Source organism: Fusarium poae, chromosome 4 (genome assembly GCF_019609905.1).
Source record: "Fusarium poae strain DAOMC 252244 chromosome 4, whole genome shotgun sequence".
Lineage (NCBI taxonomy): Eukaryota > Fungi > Ascomycota > Sordariomycetes > Hypocreales > Nectriaceae > Fusarium > Fusarium poae.
The window spans coordinates 1,428,798-1,451,714 of NC_058402.1; the positions used below are offsets into that span (position 1 = coordinate 1,428,798).

General features: G+C 49.3%; 7 protein-coding genes across 7 annotated transcripts; 4 read left to right on the top strand and 3 right to left on the bottom strand.

The window, feature by feature from the left end:
• Window positions 1-1,634: 1,634 nt before the first annotated feature.
• FPOAC1_010566 (uncharacterized protein) lies at window positions 1,635-3,049 on the top strand (the record flags this gene model as incomplete). The annotated part of the gene is made up of 4 exons (XM_044854955.1): window positions 1,635-1,670; window positions 1,725-1,794; window positions 1,852-2,676; window positions 2,727-3,049. 4 exons carry the CDS (start codon window positions 1,635-1,637, stop codon window positions 3,047-3,049), a joined length of 1,254 nt encoding a protein of 417 aa, XP_044702268.1.
• A 699-nt stretch (window positions 3,050-3,748) lies between these two features.
• On the bottom strand, window positions 3,749-5,502 carry FPOAC1_010567 (uncharacterized protein; the record flags this gene model as incomplete). The annotated part of the gene is made up of 3 exons (XM_044854956.1): window positions 3,749-4,157; window positions 4,207-4,905; window positions 4,958-5,502. The coding sequence occupies 3 exons, from the start codon at window positions 5,500-5,502 to the stop codon at window positions 3,749-3,751; spliced, it is 1,653 nt and encodes a 550-aa protein (XP_044702269.1).
• A 348-nt stretch (window positions 5,503-5,850) lies between these two features.
• On the top strand, window positions 5,851-6,892 carry 60S_2 (60s acidic ribosomal protein P2; the record flags this gene model as incomplete). The annotated part of the gene is made up of 3 exons (XM_044854957.1): window positions 5,851-6,021; window positions 6,078-6,835; window positions 6,886-6,892. 3 exons carry the CDS (start codon window positions 5,851-5,853, stop codon window positions 6,890-6,892), a joined length of 936 nt encoding a protein of 311 aa, XP_044702270.1.
• Window positions 6,893-7,361: 469 nt separating this feature from the next.
• On the bottom strand, window positions 7,362-10,718 carry FPOAC1_010569 (uncharacterized protein; the record flags this gene model as incomplete). Its single annotated transcript, XM_044854958.1, has 2 exons — window positions 7,362-10,028; window positions 10,101-10,718. 2 exons carry the CDS (start codon window positions 10,716-10,718, stop codon window positions 7,362-7,364), a joined length of 3,285 nt encoding a protein of 1,094 aa, XP_044702271.1.
• Window positions 10,719-13,331: 2,613 nt separating this feature from the next.
• On the top strand, window positions 13,332-14,354 carry FPOAC1_010570 (uncharacterized protein; the record flags this gene model as incomplete). The annotated part of the gene is made up of 1 exon (XM_044854959.1): window positions 13,332-14,354. The coding sequence occupies one exon, from the start codon at window positions 13,332-13,334 to the stop codon at window positions 14,352-14,354; it is 1,023 nt and encodes a 340-aa protein (XP_044702272.1).
• A 1,745-nt stretch (window positions 14,355-16,099) lies between these two features.
• Window positions 16,100-20,249, top strand: FPOAC1_010571 (uncharacterized protein; the record flags this gene model as incomplete). The annotated part of the gene is made up of 4 exons (XM_044854960.1): window positions 16,100-16,104; window positions 16,742-17,053; window positions 17,109-18,849; window positions 18,897-20,249. The coding sequence occupies 4 exons, from the start codon at window positions 16,100-16,102 to the stop codon at window positions 20,247-20,249; spliced, it is 3,411 nt and encodes a 1,136-aa protein (XP_044702273.1).
• Window positions 20,250-20,679: 430 nt separating this feature from the next.
• FPOAC1_010572 (uncharacterized protein) lies at window positions 20,680-21,996 on the bottom strand (the record flags this gene model as incomplete). The annotated part of the gene is made up of 3 exons (XM_044854961.1): window positions 20,680-21,218; window positions 21,272-21,824; window positions 21,877-21,996. 3 exons carry the CDS (start codon window positions 21,994-21,996, stop codon window positions 20,680-20,682), a joined length of 1,212 nt encoding a protein of 403 aa, XP_044702274.1.
• Between the last annotated feature and the right edge of the window lie 921 nt (window positions 21,997-22,917).

The following is a 22,917-nucleotide window of genomic DNA, read 5'->3' on the forward strand; positions in this document are numbered from 1 at the left end:
CACATCTAGCAGTGTTACCGGCTACCTACCTAAGATAGTTGTAAACCGAAAACTACTGACGCAAACCAGTGCCTCATTAATAATTCTATGTATTATCTTTATAACTTTTAATAAAAACATCGATCACGGTTTCATCGTTGCAATTTGTAGCCTGTTTGTCATGAGGTGGCTGTCATGATACCCTAGATCCGAATGGTGGACTTTGGACGGAAGGAAAGCGACCAAGTTCACCCTCCACATGGGCACTTTAGACATGAACGGTGCCTATAGTATTAATCTACGTTATGGTATTAAAGGCAATACAAAGGTTTACTAACTAGAGTGTATTATGAAAAGCGTATCAAGTATCCGTAGGACCAGAACATTCTAGTCGCATGAGAGACAAAATAATGCAGTCACTTTATACCATTTTAGATCCACTTTTAGGCTATTTATTTTCTGCGCCCCAAGTTTAATTCTCAAGTTTCCTCCCGTCCCCCTACTGAGGTACCAAGACTTGGTTTTTGAAGGAGGCGAAAAGTGAACGAATCAGTGAGACTTCCGCCCAGGCACCATGATCGGGTTCTGTGGGGTCCTGAATCGGACCCTGCGGCTGGAGAGAAAAAAATCGAAGGCCCAATGCCAACGCCAACGCCAACGCCAACGCCAACCTGAGCCTGGCCTGGGCTAACTCGAACTTTTAGGTGGCATTGTGGCCACTGTTGTAGCCGCAGGGATCCGACCATCCATTTGGAGGGGAATAATTCGGGGTCCCAGGGGCGTCTTACAGGGACTATTTGTTAGTGAGATACTCGCATAGCCTTGTTATGACGCCTTTTGGGATTGTTTGCTTCTTGCAGATGGTGTAAGCGACAGGGCTTACTGAAGCTCTAGAAAGGGCTATTGTAAGTGTAGAAACACCTGGAAAAAGCCAAACGAGTCGAGAAAGAGTCTAGAGGAAGAAAACAGAAACAAGAAATGATTCCCGAGGTTTTCAACCGGTTCCATGCTGCGTCACCATGTTTTCAACTGAAGCCTGACTCCTCCTAAGCGTCAAATCCCTTGCACTAATCACAAGGTCGTGCATTATCAGCACCGCCACAGAATCGACATTCTTCCACACCATTCCATGAGGCGCAACTTGTTCGGCTTTGTGCTGCAGCCTCCCTTTCTTTCTCAAAACCCGTCTGCTCCAACACAAATCCCTACGCCTAACTACAGTTGTGGTTTGTTTAAGACATTCTTCTTTTTCAACCCTTTCCTTCCCTTATCGCGTTGGGAACATCTCGTTTTTCTCTCCTCTCTGCGAATCCCCCGAGCGTTCTTATCGATCGTCTCCTTCCCCCCCTCCACTTATTCGAATTTTAGAGAGCCAAATCCGTGCAAACTCTCGCCGCAGCGTAGCCCCGCCGTCGGAAACCAGATACGCTTTTCAGGACAAGGTATGAATATAAAAACACCTTCTTCTTTCTTCCCTGTGTTGTCAGTGAAGTCATAACATCTCGTCGCAAGCATACTCTTCATCCAATCGTTGTTGCCGCGCGCGCGCGGAATTTGATTTTGTTTGCTTTACTCAGCTTTACTAATACTCAACCAGAGTCCTTGCCTTATCTCCTCCGACACGTTAATAAACAACAACTCCAAAAACCACAAAAATGGTTAAGGAAACCAAGTACTATGACACACTGGGTGTATGTTCTCCCGACTTTCGCAAAATATGAATTCTTGCTAAACGACACATTCAGGTCGCTCCTACTGCCACTGAGCAGGAGCTGAAGAAGGCTTACAAGGTCGGAGCCCTCAAGTACCACCCTGGTATGTTTTTCAGCTGTCATTTCTCGCCTTTGACTACATGCATCTAACACGACGCAGACAAGAACGCACACAACCCCGATGCCGAGGAAAAGTTCAAGGAGGTCTCGCATGCCTACGAGATCCTCTCCGATCCCCAGAAGCGACAAGTTTACGATCAGTATGGTGAGGCCGGTCTCGAGGGCGGTGCCGGAGGTGGTGGCATGGCCGCCGAGGACTTGTTTGCTCAGTTCTTCGGAGGTGGTGGTTTCGGTGGTATGGGCGGTATGTTTGGCGGAGGCGGTATGAACCGCGGCCCCCCCAAGGCCCGAACCATTCACCACACCCACAAGGTCTCCCTGGAAGATATCTACCGCGGTAAGATCTCTAAGCTCGCTCTTCAACGGTCAATCATCTGCCCGAAGTGCGAAGGCCTGGGTGGAAAGGAGGGTGCTGTTAAGCGCTGCACTGGCTGTGATGGCCACGGTATGAAGACTATGATGCGCCAGATGGGTCCCATGATCCAGCGCTTCCAGACTGTCTGCCCCGACTGTAACGGTGAGGGTGAAATTATCAAGGAGAAGGACCGCTGCAAGCAGTGTAACGGAAAGAAGACCACCGTCGACCGCAAGGTCCTCCACGTCCACGTCGACAAGGGTGTCCGCAGCGGCACCAAGGTCGAGTTCCGAGGCGAGGGTGACCAAGCACCAGGTGTTCAGGCCGGCGACGTTGTTTTCGAGATCGAGCAGAAGCCCCATCCTCGCTTCACTCGTCGCGAAGACGATTTGCTTCACAACTGCGATATTGAGCTTGTTACAGCTCTGGCTGGTGGTACCATCTACATTGAGCACCTCGATGAACGATGGCTGGCTGTTGACATCCTCCCTGGTGAGGCTATCTCTCAAGGTTTGTATTTCCCTTACATAATGTAACGACTCCCTGCTGACTTGTTCCAGATGCTGTCAAGATGATTCGCGGCCAAGGTATGCCTTCACCCAGGCACCACGACTTCGGCAACATGTATATCAAGTTCAACGTCAAGTTCCCCGAGAAGAACTGGACCGATGACGCCGAAGTTTTCGAGACTCTTCGAAAGGTTCTCCCCGCTCCCGCCGTCCAGAACATTCCCCCTGGTGATGCCATGTCTGAGCCCGCCAGCCTTGAGGACCTCGACAACTCTGCCCAAAGCAGAGTCTTCGGTGGCTCCGACGGCATGATGGATGACGATGACGAGGATGGCCACCCCGGTGGTGAGCGTGTGCAGTGCGCTTCCCAGTAAACATCTTGCGACGGGGAGATCCCATCGTGGTTGCAACGAAAATTTACGATGATGACGGCGTCAGCTGCCTGTATGTCTAGATATGGAGGCTTATGGACCTCGCCCGACAAGTGCAGCTGAGGTTAGATGTTCGCCATTACCGGCGAAGTCGTTTAATCATTCAATGATACCAAAATTAGCGGAGGATGATGTGTTGTTGGCAGTAGTGAGCGCGGTGCATGTGAAACGGTGCTGTTGAGTGGGCATCTGGACACTGATATGTCTTTCGAGATCAGTGAAGGAGCTTTTGACCTGGATTGGGAGGCGTTTTGAGGCCATTAGACGATTCAAATGAATTTGGTAGTAGCAGATGTAGACCATGAACGTGATGATTTGTTTTATTACTTTTGCTCCCGAATTTCTATGTGGTGTTTGAGCGTGTCCAATACTGCTTGACATGGTGTATTGTGCTAATGGACTCAAACTAAAACTAAATAAGATCGGAAACATTGTTTCCTGGTTTCAAGAACTGCATTGGCACATTTTGGTTGCTGCACATGGCTTGACAAAGTCCAAGCTAACGGTAGCCCGCTGTACTCTTTTGACTCTTGGCTTGGGTATCTAGTCTAACAGTATTTATTATAGACAAGCAGCTTTTGATAATGCGTATCTATGTATTACACTGTCGTTTGTTTGGTTTGCGTTTGGAAATACTTTTCGTTACTCCTCAACAACCTCTGACTCCCCCATTACTTGATCTTCAGGTACTTGTTCCTCACCCCGTTCCTCTTCACGTTCTGTTGGCTGTTTTCGCAGACTCTCAGTGTTGTACAAGAGACCCCTCACGACTTTTTCGTCGACATCGAGCTCGTTACACTCGATATCGCTGTCGCTCACCAGAGCCGTTGTACTTGTAGCAAGCTTCTCGTCAGTCATTGTGAGGGAATAGATTGCCAAACTTTTTGCTTGTGTGGAATCGCTGGGGTCGAGTGCAGTGATGATCTTGGGTGACTCTTCGCCGGTAGCTGGCTTGATGGCGAGGTCGAGTGGCTTGCCAGGAAGCTGGATAATGGCTGGGCGATGAAGGGTGTTGTCCTCGGTGAGTTGCCAGGAAAAAATAGCGGGAATACTGGTCAAGGTTAGTTCAAACTTATTGTAGACTGGATCACCAAACTTACTCTTGACATATGGCCAGGATATAGGTGAGATCAGAACCTTCGTGAGGGTACAACAAGTTGTATAGCCCAGTAATGGCTACCTTGGTGGTATCAGGTAAGATCATCTGAGTCAAGGACAAGACGCTGATTTGTGACAAGAGCTTGTTTGCTTTCCAATCCCATACAAACAAATCCTCATCGCCACCACCTGACACAAGAACATTGCCACGAGATGAGGGAATGGTCATGGAGCTGATGAATTCGGTGTGACCAAAGCAGAATCCCTCGATAACATAAGCTTGAGGAATGTATCTTGACACCCGGATATGCTCATCACGGTCAGCAGTCAAGATATATCGTCGCCCCTCGCTCTCGCCAATAGCAACAGCAGTAAGCATAGAGACGTGACCAAGCAGTAGAGTGATTTCAAAATCGGTGCCCTCAGATTTAGAATTTTTATCATTCTTGTTTCTCGTAGCAAGCTCCATTTGACGTTGCTGTTCTTGAAGAGCCCGCAGGTTACGCTTTGAGTGAACAGTTGTGGTGTTGGCGGATGGCTTATACGCAGGCTTGGCTACCGCAGGGGTTGAAGATCGGGTGGTATTTTGAGCGGTAGGATCATAAAGAAGAGGGAGAGAGTAGACATCTCCAAATTTGTCGGCGACCACGATTTGCGAGTCTGGGCCAATAACTACATCACTAGGACGTTTGGGTAGGGTTCTTGTTAAGGATTAGTATACGGGGTCTGGATCTTTCTCAAATATGAGCTTACCGTTTGCTGAGTTGGTTCAGAACACCCTTTTCACCACTCTCAAAGACCCAAATCGCCTTGTCGTGTCCAGTGATAGCCAGGATGTGAGAATCATCAGGGGAACTGGTTATGTGTGTAACGACTGGACGGTCGGGCACTCGTGAGATGTTATGCTCCTTTGGTCGCTGCTGGTTGCGTCTGTCTTTGCTCTTCTTTCCTCCCTTCTTTTTGCCTTCAGGCTTTGTCTCCACTGCATTCTTCGCATCCTCCAGGACATTTGCTTCTCCAGTGGCTGTCTCATCCTTGGGTTCTTCGGTCCTTTGTCGCTTGGCTGGGGGCCCATCGTCCTCCTCACCCTCGGCAACAGCAGGGTCCTGAGCTGTGAGGTTCTCACTTGAGACTTCGCCTGAGTTGGCCTTCACTGCAGCATCTACTTTGTCAGCATCAGGATGCTTCCATGTCGAAAGGTGAGATCCGTCTTGGAGACTGAATGAGTGAATCTTGCCGCCTCGAGCAGCGTAAAGAACGTCACCACTGACGTGGACAACATTATAGGGAAACTTCATGTTAGGCGATCACTGTGTCAGTGAATTGAGTGCTTGACAATGAAATGAATGAGATATAATGCTGAGCAGTATCATCGCTCAAAGTTCTGACCAGACTCTTAAAGTTCCACTTTGATGCGATGCGCCATGAAAAAAAAGTTACATCTGCAATGTACCTTTACCCCACCACAGAGCCAAATACAGACTAGCGCGGTCATGCCCTAAGCGAAATCTGGCAGTGCAAGCACACATTTTCTTAATGCTGCCCGGAAAATGAAGGTTTTGTTCCATCAACATCTTCATTTACCCCAAATTCCATAACGATACCCCTTGGCCTTAAACAACCTGCCTTCAGTCAAATAAGAAGATATGGGGGCCAAGTCTAACAAGTCGCTTTACTTCGACAAGCTCAAGGGCTTGCTCGAGGAGTACAGCTCCATCTTCATCGTCGAGATCGACAATGTCAGCTCTCAGCAGATGCACGAGATCCGACATGCTCTCCGAAGCAAGGGTGTTGTCCTCATGGGCAAGAACACCATGGTGCGTGATATTTTGGACGAAGAATTATACAGGAAAATTACTAACAATCTTGTCAGGTTCGCCGTGCCTTGAAGACCTTCGTCACCGACTCCCCCGAGTACGAGCGTCTCCTTCCCCACGTCAAGGGTAACGTCGGTTTCGTCTTCACCAACGAGGACCTCAAGGAGGTTCGCGATGTTATCCTCGCCAACAAGGTCGCTGCTCCTGCCCGTGCCGGTGCTCTGGCCCCTGCCGACGTCTGGGTTCCTGCTGGAAACACCGGAATGGAGCCCGGAAAGACCTCTTTCTTCCAGGCTCTCGGTGTCCCCACCAAGATTGCCCGTGGTACCATTGAAATCACCACTGATCTCAAGCTCGTTGAGGCCGGCTCCAAGGTCGGTCCCTCCGAGGCCACCCTGCTCAACATGCTCAACATCTCTCCCTTCACCTACGGTATGGGTATCTCCCAGGTCTACGACCAGGGCCAGACCTTCCCTCCCAGCGTCCTCGACGTCGGTGAGGAGCAGCTCCTCAAGACTCTGTCTGGTGCTATCGCTACCATTGCCACTATCTCTCTGGCTCTGAACTTCCCCACCCTGCCTTCCGTCCTCCACTCCCTCGTCAACAGCTACAAGAAGGTTCTCGCTGTTGCCGTTGTCACTGAGGTCAGCTGGCCCGAGATTGAGCAGCTCAAGGACCGCATCGCCAACCCCGATGCTTACGCCTCTGCTGCTCCTGCTGCTGCCGCTTCCGGCGGTGCTGCTGCCCCTGCTGAGGAGGAGAAGAAGGACGAGTCCGAGGAGGAGGAGGACGATGAGGGATTCGGCGGTCTCTTGTATGTGAACCAAATTCTTGAACGTTTGAACAAAGCTAACAAACTTGCAGCGACTAAATGTAGCCACATCTTAACGATGTACGACTGCCTTCGAGGACTTCGGTTGGGTTTACGACTTATGGATCTGAAAAAAGGGGTACATAGATCGTCTGCTGGACAATTGAATCTGTCGCGACGGTTACAAATCAATCTGGACGCCTCAACATGCCTGTGACAAGATTTTCGCGAAACAACTAATGCAACTCTCAGTGAGGGACATCACCAATCCGAAAAGGTTAGTCGACTAAGCTTTTATCTTTTTTCTCTCCGGAAGATTATACAAATTGTTCAAGAGCTTTTTAACCCTGAAACCTCCTGTTGACACACACATACCTTGTATGACGGACACATCTACATTCATGTTTTGATAATTGAGAAGCCTTTTTCAGACCATCAAGCTAACAAACAAAAGTCTAGTTTCAGTAGTTTTTAAGACATCTCAAATCCAGATGGTGCAATTGGGGCAACCTATTGCTTCCTATTTTCCTTAGACTATCTTGCAACTCTTGACTGGATCTTCCAGGCGTCCATCCTGTAATACCAGCCTCGCCATGTCAATAGCTCGATCTGGCATTCCAGCCAATCTCGCAACTTTGAGTGCGTGACTTTGTCTGTTTACGCCTTTCTGTAGTTTGTGATTGTAGAAGAAGCCTCCTTGGTCATCCTCCACTACGTCGGTGCAATATGTTTGAACAATGCCTGTCTCGTCTGTCTCTGTCGAACATAGTCCCTCAGCTGCGGCCAAGTCTGCCACAGAATGAAAGTGTGTCGCAAACAAGGTGCGGCATTGATTGACAGTTGCAAGGTGATGGAGGCATGCGAATGCGACAGCTGTGCCATCTTCAGGTGTAGTACCTCGACCAATTTCATCCATGATGACGAAAGACCTAGGTGTTGCCTGCTTGAGGATAGCTGCCGTCTCCAGCATCTCAACCATAAAGGTGCTCTGATCTTGATAGAGGTTGTCGGCCGAGCCCACGCGGCTAAATATGGCGTCCACTATCCCGAGCTCTGCGTATGACGCAGGCACGTAGCAGCCGACCTGAGCCAATATCGTGATGAGAGCGTTTTGGCGCAGGAACGTGCTTTTGCCTGCCATGTTGGGGCCCGTGATAAACCAAACGCGACCATCCTTTGGTGACCCAACCAAACAGTCATTGCGCACAAAGCTTCGTCCTTGCTCAAAAAGACCACCTTCAACAGTGGGATGCCGCCCACCTACGATGGTGTGACTGGTCGTGTTGTTCAGGATCGGTCGAACGAGGCTTTGCTCTTGAGCAAGTTTAGCGAAGGATGTCGCGACGTCGAGTTCGTCAAGGACGTTGGCATTGCGGCGAAGCTTAACGAGATTCTTGACGACATGCTCTCGGAGTGAGTGGAAAACAGCTTGTTCTTCGGCGCGGATCTGGGCACGAACTTGGTCGAGTCGCTGTCCCAGATGCGTCCATTCGGTTATATGGAAAGACCGTGTGGAACGACTAGACGAAAGCGCTTGCACACCGGCAAGATTCCGTGCGTCTCTGCCCCTAATGTGAGCAATGTGGCCGAGTCCAGGTGTCCACCTGAGAGATAAACTCGGGGCTTTGAGGCGTTCGCTGAGAGTCTCGTTAAGTTCTGACTTTTCCTGCATCAAAGCTGCCAGGTCTGCATGAAGTCGTTTCAATGTTGGACTGGCAGCGGGCTTCATGATCCAGGTATCGTTATCTTCAGCATAATGATCTCGAATACTGACGGGTCGTTTTCGTTTGCCTTTGGGAAGAGAGGCTATATCATCCTGTGATCCTTCATTACTGGCGACATCTTGAGCGAGAGCCAGCATCTGGCTTGTCTCAGAGTCCTGAGCTTCATGCTGTAACTCAATTCCTTCCTCGTCGATAGCTTCCCTGATACGCTGAGAAAGCTTCAGCGGCCTGGTCATGTTAATTCGAGATATCATAGAAGTCAAGCAGGGGGATTTGGCCTTGCGAGATGCAGTATTGGCCTTCTTCAGCAGGTCTACGATCTCCTTGGTCGCGTCAATAGTACTGGCCAAAGCCAAAAGATCATCAGCGTTGCCACGACCAAGAGTGAACTTCTGAACGAGGCGCTGGGAGTCATGACTCCTCCGCAGCAAGAGGATTACTGAGTCACTGAGGTTTGAATCATCGATGAATAAAGCAGCGAGGTCCTGCCTACCAGTGATGAGCTCGAGGGATGTTGAAGGCGCACTCAGCCATTCATTGAGGAGTCGAGCACCACTCTTGGTTACAGTACGACGGATGGCATGCAAGAGACTACCTCTAAATGCGCCATCACGAATAGTCTGCTTTACTTCAAGAGCACGAAGGCTGTTTTTGTCAATGGCCATTATCTGTACGTTCTCGCTTCTCATTGGGGGCTGCAATTTCATGCTGGCGCCCTGTAACTGATCCTTGACGTAGCTCAAGAGAAAGCCGGCAGCATGCACCTCGGCGGAAGAGAAAGCACTTGCTTCATCCTCAGACAGGGCAGACTCAAGCATGGGCGTCCACTCTGCCGGATTGAGCAAGGAAGAGTCATGAGGTCGTGGTGCGTATGAAATGATGTGACGGTCCTCAGCGAGTAGAGTAAAGATGCTGTGACCGGGGAACGCCTGCAGGTCCTGGTCCAGAAGGAGCTCGCGCGGAGACAGTCGGGATAAGATCGCTGGTAGGGATGCGAGATTGGCCTGTTGGGTATAGAAGTGGCCGGTTGAAAGATCGAGCCATGCCAGACCGAGTGGCATGGAGTCTTGGAGCCCCTGAGGCTGCCCTCCATCTCGGCCAACGCCAACAGCTGACGGCGTTGAATGGGCTGATCCAGACTCGGATACAGAATTGTGGTTCGCAAGCTCCCCCGCTGAAGCCGACACTCGGCCGATGTCTTTTTGTATTTCCGCAGTAGTTTCTGTAGGTGTAGTATTTCCGTCGATATGAATTGCCATCACGTAGTTATTTGCGTATGGATCCATAAAGTTTTCGTCTATCAGAGTACCTGGAGTAACAATACGTGTGACTCGGCGATCATGCATCAGCCCACCTGTCTTGACCTTTGCTGAAGGGGAGTTTGGAAACTCCTCAGCAATGGCAACATGACGGTTGAGATCTTGAACGAGAATTTTGAGAAACCGGTCAAGTTGGAAGAAAGGAAAACCTGCCTACAAGACGGGTGATGGTGGTGAGACGTCGAGCCATGACAACAACTATATGGAGGGTAATAATGAACTTACCATGGAAACCAAGCCAGCATTTGTTTTCTTGCTAGCAACCTTGATGTTGAGCAAGGGCCCATATTCATCCGCATGCTCAAAGTAGAGCTCATAAAAACCGCCTACCCTTGTTAATAGCACACAGTTGTCAAACTTTAGCATGTTCTGACGAGCCTGGAGAACCACGGTAGGGTAGGCGGGAGGATCCAGGTGCAAAGACGGCAGCGGCTGCAGCAGTGGCTCTGTCGTCTCATCGTGGGGAGATGAAGTCTCTGATGACGTTTGTTTAGGTGATACGGGCTTCGGCTGAATTAGACCCTGGGGCAAATCGGATAGCTTTATGGTGGTGGAGGTCTTTTTACCCCTAGTTTGGAAAGGGTGATGAGGCAGGAATGGGCGGATTGAGAAGCCATGATACAGTGGGTGGCCATTATGACGGCACCTGTGAGGGGTGGTGGTAGTCGTGATGGCTGTAGGAGCTTTAAATACAGCTAATGCTGCATCTTCAGCTCTGGCCAATGCTGTCGCAGTATGTGAAGCAGAAATTGAAGTAGAAGTGGAAACAGGCCTAGAAGCTGCTGAAGCTGACGGCGATGCCAGGGGCCGCAGATGGCGGATGCCGAATACTGGGGGCACCATGCGGCCGGAGCATAGATATGAGATGGGCTGTTGTGCTATAGTGGCGATGGTGGTGATACCATTTTTGGTGTTTCAAGCAAAATAGTGTGGGCTTCTTACCAAATTTGGTAATTGAGTTGAGCGGAGGATCGGCCAAGTTAAGCAGCTAGAGCAAGGTAAGCACAATCAATCCAATTAATGCTATGCTACTCTGCAGATTGTTGACAGCAGGGCCAAGATCTGAATGGTGACACAACGAGATGTGGTGAAGAACATGCAGGGCTTTAGACGATACAAAGAAAATAATTCCAACAACTAATTACAAGGCGGTCCACAGCTGAGAGACCCAGTCAGAAGGCTCCAGGCTAACTAGGTAACTACTAAACTGTCTGTCCTGTGTTAGATTTGAAACAGCCAAAACTCTTTCAACGTGGGATAAAAAAAGAAGTTGACGCGTACATGGCGCATCAATTTATAGAAACAAGTCAATTGATATGTAGACATCCAATGATGGAATTCTCGGTGAGTTAGAGCATGTTTTTTGCAGCAAATAAATTGATTCCTTTTGGTCCTTTGAGGCTTCGTGTGGAGAAGGACGGACATGAGCGTTATGGGGTATCGATCGGTGAGGAAGGAAAAAGCAAAAAAACGTCTGAGTAGGGGACGTGGAGTTTATGCAGTAGACTTATCCTCATCTGATATGTTGCAGATATAGAATATTTTGCGAAGATGGCTGTCTCAACAAACAACTCACACATACCGGCATAAATATGTATGTTTGAGGTTATTCGGATAGTTCGCACACCGTCGAACATTAGATTCAATAAATCCTGAAGACCTCAAGCTTCACAAGTATGTTGAGAAAAAGACCATTTCGTTCGGTTCGGCAATAGTAGGAACCCTGCTCTCTAGAACCCGATCCTTTAGAAGGATTACAAGGTACTCCAGAGATTTCACGGAGATGGAAAGCGCCAACGCCCACTAACAAACAGCACATGGGAAGAAATCTGCCCATTCAGGCACTGGTCCCGGGTCTTCGCGAACAACGTGTGAGCAAACAGCCCAGGTGTCAAGAGTCTCGACTGACGGGAGCCAATTGATATCGATGGACAGTGTTTCCAAGATCTACAGGTCCCAATAACTTTTAGAAGTATCGATCCAGCTGTAAGAAACATAATTGCTGTTTACTACCTAGAGTGCGAAGCGAGAGAGCCTAATGGTGCCATAAAGCAACGGTATTATCATGCCCATGACCTGGGAGAGGTCTCAAGATGAGATGAGGCTAGACAGGCAGACCTGGCAGGTGCAAATGTAGTAGGAGCGACGGTACCTAGGTACAGTGCGGGTTAGGCGCTTCCTCCACTAACGGGTGGAAACGCCAACTCGTGGTCCCATTTTAGCGTCATCATCATCCCTCAACACCAGATAGACCCTGCAAATCTGCCCAAGTTACTGGAGAGGGTCCCCAAACACTCCAATCTGAGTCTGGGTCTGGGCACACCCCGACTGCAATCGTGTATGTATGCATGTAGCTATCTCAATCTGATCGGTGTACAGGCGGTAAGACCAGAGCCCTCTCTCAGGCAGGCATCAACCAGCCATGGGCTCAAAGATGACGGAATATCACCAACGTAGCAATCGCCCGCTATCCTCGCTTCCCATGCTTCTGTGGGATCCATCTTGCACCAAAAAGGCAAGACGGCCATGAAAGTCACCCCAAGAAGAGATGTCCAAAAACCAGCTTTGTCACAAGAGGACAAGACCACTTCCGATTTAAGCAATCAAATCAGACAGGGTCAAAGACATATGGCATGTATTCAATGCAGGAAAAGAAACGACAAAACATGAAAACAACACCATCAATGCAAGATACATCACGGTACAGCTCAAAACAGCACACACACAGCGACAACATACTATGCACACAAGACAACGCATGAGATCCAAGGTCAGCATCAGATCCAGCTCGACCAATGCCAACACCGATTCAGAGACAGGTACAGCCCAGTCCGTCTCCAGCTGGCAAAACAGTATTGAGTTGCGAGTAAGCGGAGCCAGGTGCAGTACACTCTGCCCTGCTAGCAATGTGATGGCATAAGCATATCTCTTCGCGGGGTCGGCATGGGCCGATTCTCGAGAGAGCCTCAGCCCATTTTGGATCCGCTGCCACACGACTTCGCCAGGATCCCTGTCCAAACCCTCGGCCACATCTGTCGATGCTGGCCTAGCTATATATCCCCTTTGTGTGCTTTTCCTAGCCAAAAAAGACGCCCCTACACTTTACGCACCTTTACTGTGTTAGTTATATTATATACAACGATTCAATCTCAAATATTCGCTCCGTCCTTGCACAAACACAACCGCTCTGATACAGACCCACTTCTTCACTTACACGCCTTTTACCGATATCAACGACTATTCTGACGGCAACCGCGCGATCAAACTGCCAGATAACACGTTCAAATTTCCGGTGTGTCGAAACATAAAAAGAGGAACACTACCCTTGCTTGTGCGGAAATCACGCCCAGTACCAAACGACCCCGGCACACGTTTCTTTCTTAGAACAGTGCCCTGAACGACTCGCCTACGTCTAGACATATATACACAAGACCTCAGCCCATATAACAACGCTTTATGGCGGCTATGATGTCGTCTGTCAACCCCTTTACACCGGTGACCCCTCCGCCGGAGAGCCTGTCTTTCCCTAAACTTCCTGTCCAAAGGCCGTTACAGAACAACCTCAAACGCAAAGCATCGTCACAAGACCCTTTAAGTGGCCTAGCAGGCCTCAACACTCCTGCGATGATGGCACCGCCCCCTCCACCAACCTCACAACCTCGAACGTCCTCGTCACCAAATCTTAGCTCAGGGCCAAGCTCTACCAGTACTCCCCAATCTAGTGGTGCGACAACACCTGAAATCCCCAACATACCCGGTGCAAACCTCGATCCCAAATATCTCGCCATGGTATCTCGCATCGCCGCCTATTATCAACAAAGGTGTCAAGCTGTAGCCAACTACCAGCAGCAGCGTTGCCAGGCTTGGGCCAACATGCATAGGCAAAAGTGCCAGGATATGATGCAGGCTTCTATGCTGGTGGTTGCTTGGTATGTGAGAGATCGTATCCAGCGCAGAAGGAGAAGAGAGAAACGTCAGTTCCGACATGGATTGAAACGCAGAACAGATCAGAACAAGGTCGCCAAAACCGAGGTTGTTCGCCGCTGGGTCAAGCAGATCCCCGAGGGACAAGAGTCACCCAACCATCCCATCAACACTCAGCTTGCTGACCGCGAAGAGGCCGAGTTCTCTATGGATCGCGAGACACAGCCGGACAAAGATACCAAGCTATTTGATATGGCCGACAATCTCATCAAGAGCCAATACAAGAAGATCGAAGTTCCCATAATGGGCGTGCTCAATTTCGATGAAAGTGATAACGAAAGTGAAAGCGACCTGGACGAGCCAGAGCAATGCGAGGATATGGACGAAGCAGAAGACCTGGCTGAAGATGATGAATACTACGAAGTGGAAGATGACGAACTATATGATGACGAGGACGAAATCGAATATACAGGTGACGGTGCTTCAGAGGTTGTTCATCACGGCACAGGCACGGGTACTGGCAGTCGAAACAACAACCACAGTGAATCCTCATGATAAGCCGGCCCTCGCACCATAGACGACTCAACAACAAGCCCCCTTCCAACGGGGTGGGGTGAGATACCTCCTTAATGACAACGACAAAGACAAAGCATCAACTATTGGCAACAAGATTCCCACAATGATGGACAAATTCTGGCAATGGTCTCTCCCTCAAGGAACGGCGTAATCTGCAGACGGGCGATAGTCCACATGAAATTTCACTGGAGTCAAGGGCATCTCGCATTCTTCCTATCTATCACGGCACTTACACATGGATGATACCTTTTTTTCCGGCATGGGATATTTGGGTTTTTCTTGGTTCATCTCTCGGACAATTTTTTATAACTGTTTAGCGGTAGGCTAGGCAGGCAACGTATGCTGTGGACGCATGTATATATTCCAATCAACATATACAAATATGATTGCATCTCGAAGTTTCAGCTATTCTCCACAATACAGTGACTATAAAGATGAAAATCACTGTCAACTACCAGGTTATCTATACAAGGAAGTTCCCAATATTAATTCTGGGGTAAAAAACACCGGCTCGGCTGATTCTTCTATGCCCTGGGGGCGGTCGGTGCAATGCAACCGCCGTCAGGAAGCCACGGTACAGTGTCCAGATTGACTGACAGCGGCTGAACAAGGGGAGACATTCCAGACATGTGGGAAATCGAACGGTGAGAGGGGATTATCGGAGCATTGTGTTGAGCTGTACAGCCTGGAGCGGCGCTTGTCCATACTGTACGGAGTATTCGGAAGTGAAACATGTCATGATGGGTAAGAAATCGTTCGATATTTGCTATTTAGGGCTGTTGAGGGGCTGGGTGTTGGGTGCTGGACATTGGGCATTGGGCATTGGGAGGGATACATAAATACTGAGCCAATCAGGATAGAAGACGATAGTACTCAATCTCAACTGAACAGATATGATCGAACGTCTTAGATTTTACAATGGAAGGGGAGTGAGAAGTGAGAGTTTGTTGCTATGCACACAACTGCTGTAGTTCACGGTCTTGGAGCATATCTCCAAGAAACAAGGTCTTTGACAGTCATATAAATACTACCATTCTTTAGGTACTGAAGGGTGATGATGATTCCAGAACCTCGTCTTATTGAGATGTAGGACATGTCAAAATATGCTTATCCTTCCTCTTGAACATATAAGCTCTAACCCTAAATATATATGAATCGTTTTAAAGAAAACTGAATCTCTATCATTCTCCTTGTCCCCAATACCGCCGGTCATTCTTACACTTTTCGTACGTTTCTGGCCTTCCTCCTGCTTCCAATGACTCTAAACGCGGTCACAGAAGTCAAAAAGTGAGTGTGAATCGAAGCTCTTGCCTGAGTTGTTGTTGTTTTTTATTTGTGGCTTGTACCTGCAGTCATTACAGACCTCAGATTCCAATCAGAAAGCAGGAGCAAAGACGTTCAACCAAGTTAGTCAAGTCCGCCGTGACTCCCCAAAAAAATACCTAGGAATTACATCAGAAGCCATAGGTAGGAGGTCTCTTATTAACGTTGGCATTCTTTCACCTGTGAATATCCATCGCAATCACTACTCAGTACCTAAACCTCCATCCTTGACCTGTTGCTCCTCTTTTCATCAACATTCCATCCTCTCCCCAGGAGCTCTTAGTCTATTAATGTCCATTCGCAACCGCCTTGCCGATCATCGTTTTAGATCACTAATCTGTTCAAAGCCACTTTCGAGTTCTTTCTGCGTATTGTCGGCTAGAAATCGCAATATTGACAAGATGAGGTATGTGATGGCTGATTTATTGATGGCACAACATGTTCGTCCTCATAAGAGCCGGCTCCATCTCCTCCCCGCATGCAAAGATACGACCGGTTCCCCAAAACCCGATCAGTGAATCACCTGGATCCATTCCAGGCACTGCTTAGCCTAGGAGATTGGTCGTTCCGAGTCTAGCGGGGCCCCTCCCCCGGTTGCTGTGCCGCAAGTGCGTCAACCCCTGTACAGGGACTCGACGGGAATGGCTGCTTAACCTGTGGTTGGCAATCCCCCGCTTTCATCCTGGCTTGGCGCTTGACAAGCTTCGACAGAAAGACCTCGACCAGTTGACACCTGATCGTACACCGCTATTATTGTCAACACTCTCGATCGGCAGTCGTAACACCCACTCGTTGGAGCTTGTCGGAGCTCACTTGACCTAGCACAGAGCTTAACACAGAGCTTGGTTCCCGCGCCTCGTTTCATAGACATACGTGCAGTACATTCATCAACACCGGACTCAGCTATTCAATACCAATTCATTCTCATTCCTCTCCCCGTGACGTGCTCTATATTCATTCATCACTGTCTCCTCGTCCTCATCCCGTTTCTTCTTCGTTTGACGTCCTCATCAAACCCCAAGCGTTTGCTCACCATAATTCAGTAGTACCAACAATACGTTCGACCGCGTGTCGTCGACTTCTGCAGCTTGTCCTCGTCACTCGCCTTCCCCTGAAGACCAGCTTCGACCACCGGTCTCCGGAAAGCAGCGACGTATCTCGAATCGATCAGCTCCTCCCGCTCCAGGACATCCTGACATCTTCACTATGGGTGGCGGTACCGAGCCAAAGGGAAATGATTCCTCCTACCCTCTCTTCGCCGAGCGGCCCATTGGCGTTCCCAAAACAAGCATTCTGAAGGGTCGCATTGAACCGTTCTATAAGTCAGGACAGTACTATAAGGTCAACCTGCAAGCGTATGTCATATTGGCTCTCAAAGATGAACTTGTTGCTGACTATTATCCAAAACAGGAACATGGACAATGCTAGATACTCAGGCAAGCCTCATGTGCAACTCTTTGTCTGGGACGCACCAGATCTTTCTCGTCCCACATTTGAAGATGCCGTCAGTCACGAATTCAGGGAAACTCATACCGGCACTTCCTTCGGTCCTTCCTGGTCCACTCATTGGTTCAAGGTCATCCTACGCATTCCCGAGGACATCAAGGATGAAGAGCTCATCGAGCTACACTGGGATGCCAGCAATGAGGGCACTATCTGGACGGAGGATGGTGTCCCCATTCAAGGCCTCACTGGCAGCGGAGAGCGCATCGAGTGGATCATTCCCGACTCATTCCGCGATGGCGAAGAACACACTATTTATATTGAAATGGCTTGTAATGGCATGTTTGGAAACGCCCCCAACGGTACTACAACCATTGCTCCGCCAGATCCCAACAGACGCTTCAACCTCAGCAAAGCCGATATCGTGGCTGTCAACGTGCCAGCTCGCAAGCTTCACATAGATATCTGGGAGATCGGTGATGCTGCCCGAGAGCTTCCTGAGAACTCGGCCGAGCAGAATCATGCACTGGCTGTAGCCATGAAGATCATCAATACCTTCGAGGTCAACAATCAGGACTCTATTCTCAAGTGCCGAGAAATTGCTCGTGAGATTCTTGGCCCTGATGTTGACTCGCACAAGGTGTATGAAGTAGGGAAGGATCCTGTCGTGTTCGGAATCGGACATTGCCACATCGATAGTTGCTGGCTCTGGCCTTGGGCTGAGACAAAGCGCAAAGTCGTTCGATCTTGGACAAACCAATGTGACCTCATGGATCGCTACCCAGAGGCTAATTTTGCTTGTTCCCAAGCTCAACAGTACAAATGGCTCAAGACCTACTATCCCGCTGCATACAAGCGAGTTAAGCAGAAGGTAAAGGAGGGCCAGTTCCACCCTATTGGTGGCAGCTGGGTTGAACATGACACAAATCTGCCCAGTGGTGAATCGCTCGTGCGACAATTCTTCTACGGCCAAAGATTCTTCGAGGCCGAGTTCGGCTCACGATGCCGCACGTTCTGGCTTCCTGACACTTTCGGCTATTCGAGCCAACTTCCTCAGCTCTGCCGGCTGGCCGACATGGATCGTTTCCTGACCCAAAAGCTGAGCTGGAACAACATCAACAACTTTCCTCACACGACATTCATGTGGGTAAGTCCTGATGGAAGCCAGGTCATTTGCCACATGCCTCCTTCCGAGACATACACAGCCAACGCCGACTTTGGTGACTTGAAGAGAAGTATTGAGAGACACAAAACGATGCGAGTTGATAGCTCGTCTCTGCTTGTCTTTGGCAAAGGTGACGGTGGCGGTGGCCCTACTTGGCAACATTTCGAGAAGCTTCGTCGATGTGCTGGAATTAGCAACACTATCGGTGGCATCCCAAAGATCAAGATGGGCTTGACTGTTGACGACTATTTTGATCGACTCAACCAGAAAGCCACTGAGTTTCCTACCTGGTACGGCGAACTCTATTTCGAGCTACACAGAGGAACATACACCACACAAGCCAACAACAAGTATTACAACCGAAAGGCTGAGGTGATGCTTCGAGACATCGAGCAATTGGCCACCTATGCATCGATCAAGAACAAGAAGTACAAGTATCCAACCAAGGATCTTGATGATATGTGGGAATCTGTCCTTCTCTGCCAGTTCCATGACTGTCTACCAGGAAGTAGCATTGAAATGTGTTACGACGATTCCGATAAGGTGCGTGCTCGCAATCCGACCCAGATGCCTTGCTAATCCGTTTCTAGGTCTACGCTGAAGTTTTTGAAACTGGAAAACGTCTTCTGAACGACCTCTACGATTCACTCAATGTTGCTAGCCAATTCTCATCAAGCCTTAACGAATCGGTTGCCATCAACACACTGCCTTGGCACCGAAAAGAGCTCGTGGAGCTTTCCGACAGTGAAGTCGGTGTTGCATGTGGTGATGGCCAATTACTGGCCCTCCGATCGTTCAAGGTGCAAGAGGAGAAGCCTGCAGTTACCGTGATGGAGCAGTCGACCGATGTCTATGTCTTACAAAACGACCAACTCCGTGTCGTTGTTGATAAAGGTGTCATTACGTCAATTTACGACATTGAAAATGATCGTGAGGTTGTCGAGAAGGGTGGTGAGGCCAACAAGTTTGTCATATTTGACGATATTCCGCTTTACTGGCAGGCCTGGGATGTTGAAGTTTATCATCTCGATGCACGCAGAAAGGTTGAATATGGCAAGACCAAGATTTTTGAACAGAAGGCCCATCGAGTCACCTTGGTCACTGAGATCAAGATCAGCGAAAACAGTTCGATCAAGTCATACACCACCCTCTCAGCGGCCCTTAAAGGTCAACCTTCTCAGATTGATGTCAAGGCCAACGTCAACTGGCACGAAGACTCCAAGTTCCTCAAGGTTGAATTCCCCGTCAACGTTGTCAACAACGAGGCTTCGTACGAGACAGCTTTTAGCATTACCAAACGACCAACTCACTACAACACAAGCTGGGACATGGCTAAATTCGAGGTGTGCTGCCACAAATTCGCTGATCTTTCGGAGCACAACTACGGCGTTTCCATTCTGAATGACTGCAAATATGGCTTTGCGACTGCGGGCAAGATGATGCGATTGTCACTTCTACGATCGCCCAAGGCGCCCGATGCCAATGCCGATATGGGACGTCACACCATTCGATGGGCCATTCTTCCTCACAAGGGAGCTCTGTCTTCGACCACGGTTAAGGCTGCGTATGCTTTCAACAATCCTCTGAAGCCTGTTACTGCTTCAAAGGTTGCCCTTGAAAGTCTTTCCAGTGCGCCTATCAAGCTTGTCAACACTGACGAGTCCGAGTCTCTTGTGCTTGACACCATCAAGCGAGGCCAGGATGATGAAGACGTAACCCGAAATGAGGGTCTTCGCGTGAACAAGGGCCAAAGCATTATTCTTCGCGTATACGAATCTTTGGGTGGTCGCAGTCGTGGCACCATCCAAACAAGCTTTGACGTCAAGCGTGTCACCAAGACAAACATCTTGGAGGATGACCTAGAAGAAATTGAACAGGAAGATGGCAAGATTCCAATCACACTACGACCTTTCGAGGTCGCCACCTTTAAGCTCCAGCTGTAGAGCGACACGGAGCTAGAAGGCTGTGTTTGTACGGATCCAGAAGAAGACAGACGTTGGGTTGTCCTTTGAATTACTAGCAAATCGACTGGTGTTGTTCAACATTGCACTATGGATTAAACAGAATGAGACTTTGTGGGTTACCAGAGGATTCCACCCGACGGGGCATCGGTAGTAGCACGATTGGTGCAGTAACCGAGGGCAGCATGACTATGAAACAAGAACTTAGTCGATTACCAATAAATGGCTCTATTTGCGATTCCTAAAACGCCACCTCCTTCATGTGAATTGATAGCTATAAACATCTAGGCCAAGGCGAATGCATCCTTAGCCCGTAGAAGATCAACAAGGAGATATCTTTCCTGGTATCCATAACTCGCCGCTCTGTCGTACAGTAACTTGAAAATTACACACACCCGCACACATGTAGCACCTAATTAGAATCATCGGGCAGCTCCTCAATGACTGTCTGAACCATTTGGATGAGTTCGTTAATGTCAGGCCGCTCCGCAGGCTCGACGCTAAGACACTTCCTGACGACTTCGCGAATGGGTTCGCTGATCTCGACAGTAGGTGCTTGCTGCTGCTGCTGCTGTCCCTGCTGCGGGCGCATACTATTGTTCCGTTTGACACCAGCAGGGCCCTCGTCGGGGAAACGCCAGTCACCACCAAGGACACACAGCGATAGAGTACCACCAGTCTCGTCTGAGCGCATCTCAAAGGGTGACTTGCCAACGAGGCAGGCATAGAGTGTACAGCCCATCGACCAGATGTCAACCTTTGTGTCAATCACCATGCCGGTCTGGACATCAAAAAGCTCAGGAGCACGGTAAGGCATTGTTGAGTGCTCGGCGGCTGTGTCCTGGATCTGGAGGGCGAGAGATTGTGATGTCACGGGAATAGGCGAGGGCGCAACGGATCCGAGATCCATAAGAATCGGGGTTGATCCAGAGTCATCAATCATGATGTTACCTGACGCTGCGTTAGCGTTTGAAAGGAGTAGATTAGCGTGGGAAAGTGTTTACCTGGTTTGATATCTCGGTGGGCATAATGCTGAATTGACCTGCCACCGTTGACTTGGCTTTCGCCTTCCAGCAGACCTCGCTCTTGCTCACCCTCCTCTTCTTCCTCAGTTCGCTTGCCTCTTGTGTTATTTCTTTCGCCATTGTTCAACTCATCCTCTTCTCGCCCCATGTTCATGCGCTCTACGGCAGGCTTGTAATCATGCATGGCGCGGAGAGCCTTGCACACCCCAAGGAAGAGTAGCATCAGGCGGCGCTCGGGGAAGCGATCGTGGTTGACCAAGTTCGCATTGATCATGTCCTGTAGATTTCCGCGCTTGTAGTACGGTAGGAGGACGTAGACGGTTTTCGTAGACTCGTCGGCACCGCGCTCGGTCGCAACCGAGTGGTCAATGGCGGAGATGATGGTCGGGACGTGGGAGAAGAGGCGGTAGGCGTCGACCTCGCGCATGGCCTGCTGGACTGATTCGGCGCCGAAAGGACATCGGATCTTCTTGAGGGCGAAAAGCTCATGGGTAGAGGTGTCTTCGACGAGGTAGACGTATGAGAAACCGCCCTAGCGCCTGTCAGTGACGGGTGATCCGGAAGACCTGGGGTCAGTGACTTACTTCTCCGAGAAGTCTTAGGATCTTGAAGCTTCGGTTGTTGATTTTCAGGTTCGGGTTCCCGGGGAAGCAGTTGAGGCAGTTCCCGAAGGAGTAAAAGAGGTCGAGGAGGACTTGCGCCATGATGAATAGTGGCAGATGTGTAGTAGCTCGTGGAACTTTGTGTCTCCTCGGCTCGTGGTCAATCGTTCCCTAACTTCCAAGATAGGGTCTGTGGATAATGGAAGATCAGTTATGCGAAAAAATGAAGAAAGAATTTCGCTATGTAGAGATGATATGGATCGGAGGGACAAGTGTGGTTGAAGATGTTGGTTGGTATCACGGTCGCAATTGGTTGAATGACGACACAGTTGATGATAGTGCGATCAGCTCGCAGTGCGTTTTTCGCTAATCCAACGCTATAAAAGCAGCTTAAAAAAGAATGATGCAGTGTCTAAGAAGGGAGGGGAGAGATTGAATGTCGAGATGCTACTCTGGCTGATGTTGAACTGAGGTGAGTGAGGTTCTAGTCTGAGCCACCTCAGCCCTGAAACGCCACGACTTGGGTACTGTACGTACCTGCCTTGGTCGCCTCCACTGTAACGGGACGTCATGTTTAAGATGTGAGGGTGTGATCCTTGACTTGCGACTCGAGACTTTGATTCTCGATTATGACTGATAGATTTATCGTTGGTATGACCTCAATACTCGAGTGCAATTTGAATTATCAAGTTTAACTAATTAATCTGTAACGCATTTGTCGTCAAAGGGTAGACCCTGAGGTTTATTAGGGACTTGGGGACGTCTGGACGTACACTTTGACTGAGTTCCCAGAGTGGAGTTCGATAGATCGCTAGCTGAAACCAGTTAGATTCAGCAGCGGTTAGAGAAACGGGCCAATCTTTTGATTGGCTCATACTCGATATCTATGTAATTTCCCATTTAGTTTGTGATAGTGGATAAAGTCAAAGACAACCTGGCATGGAAACGAGAAATCAAAAGTCTTGGGGAAACTAGTACACAAGAGATCCCAAACAAGATCTGGAAGAACACACGTATAATTAT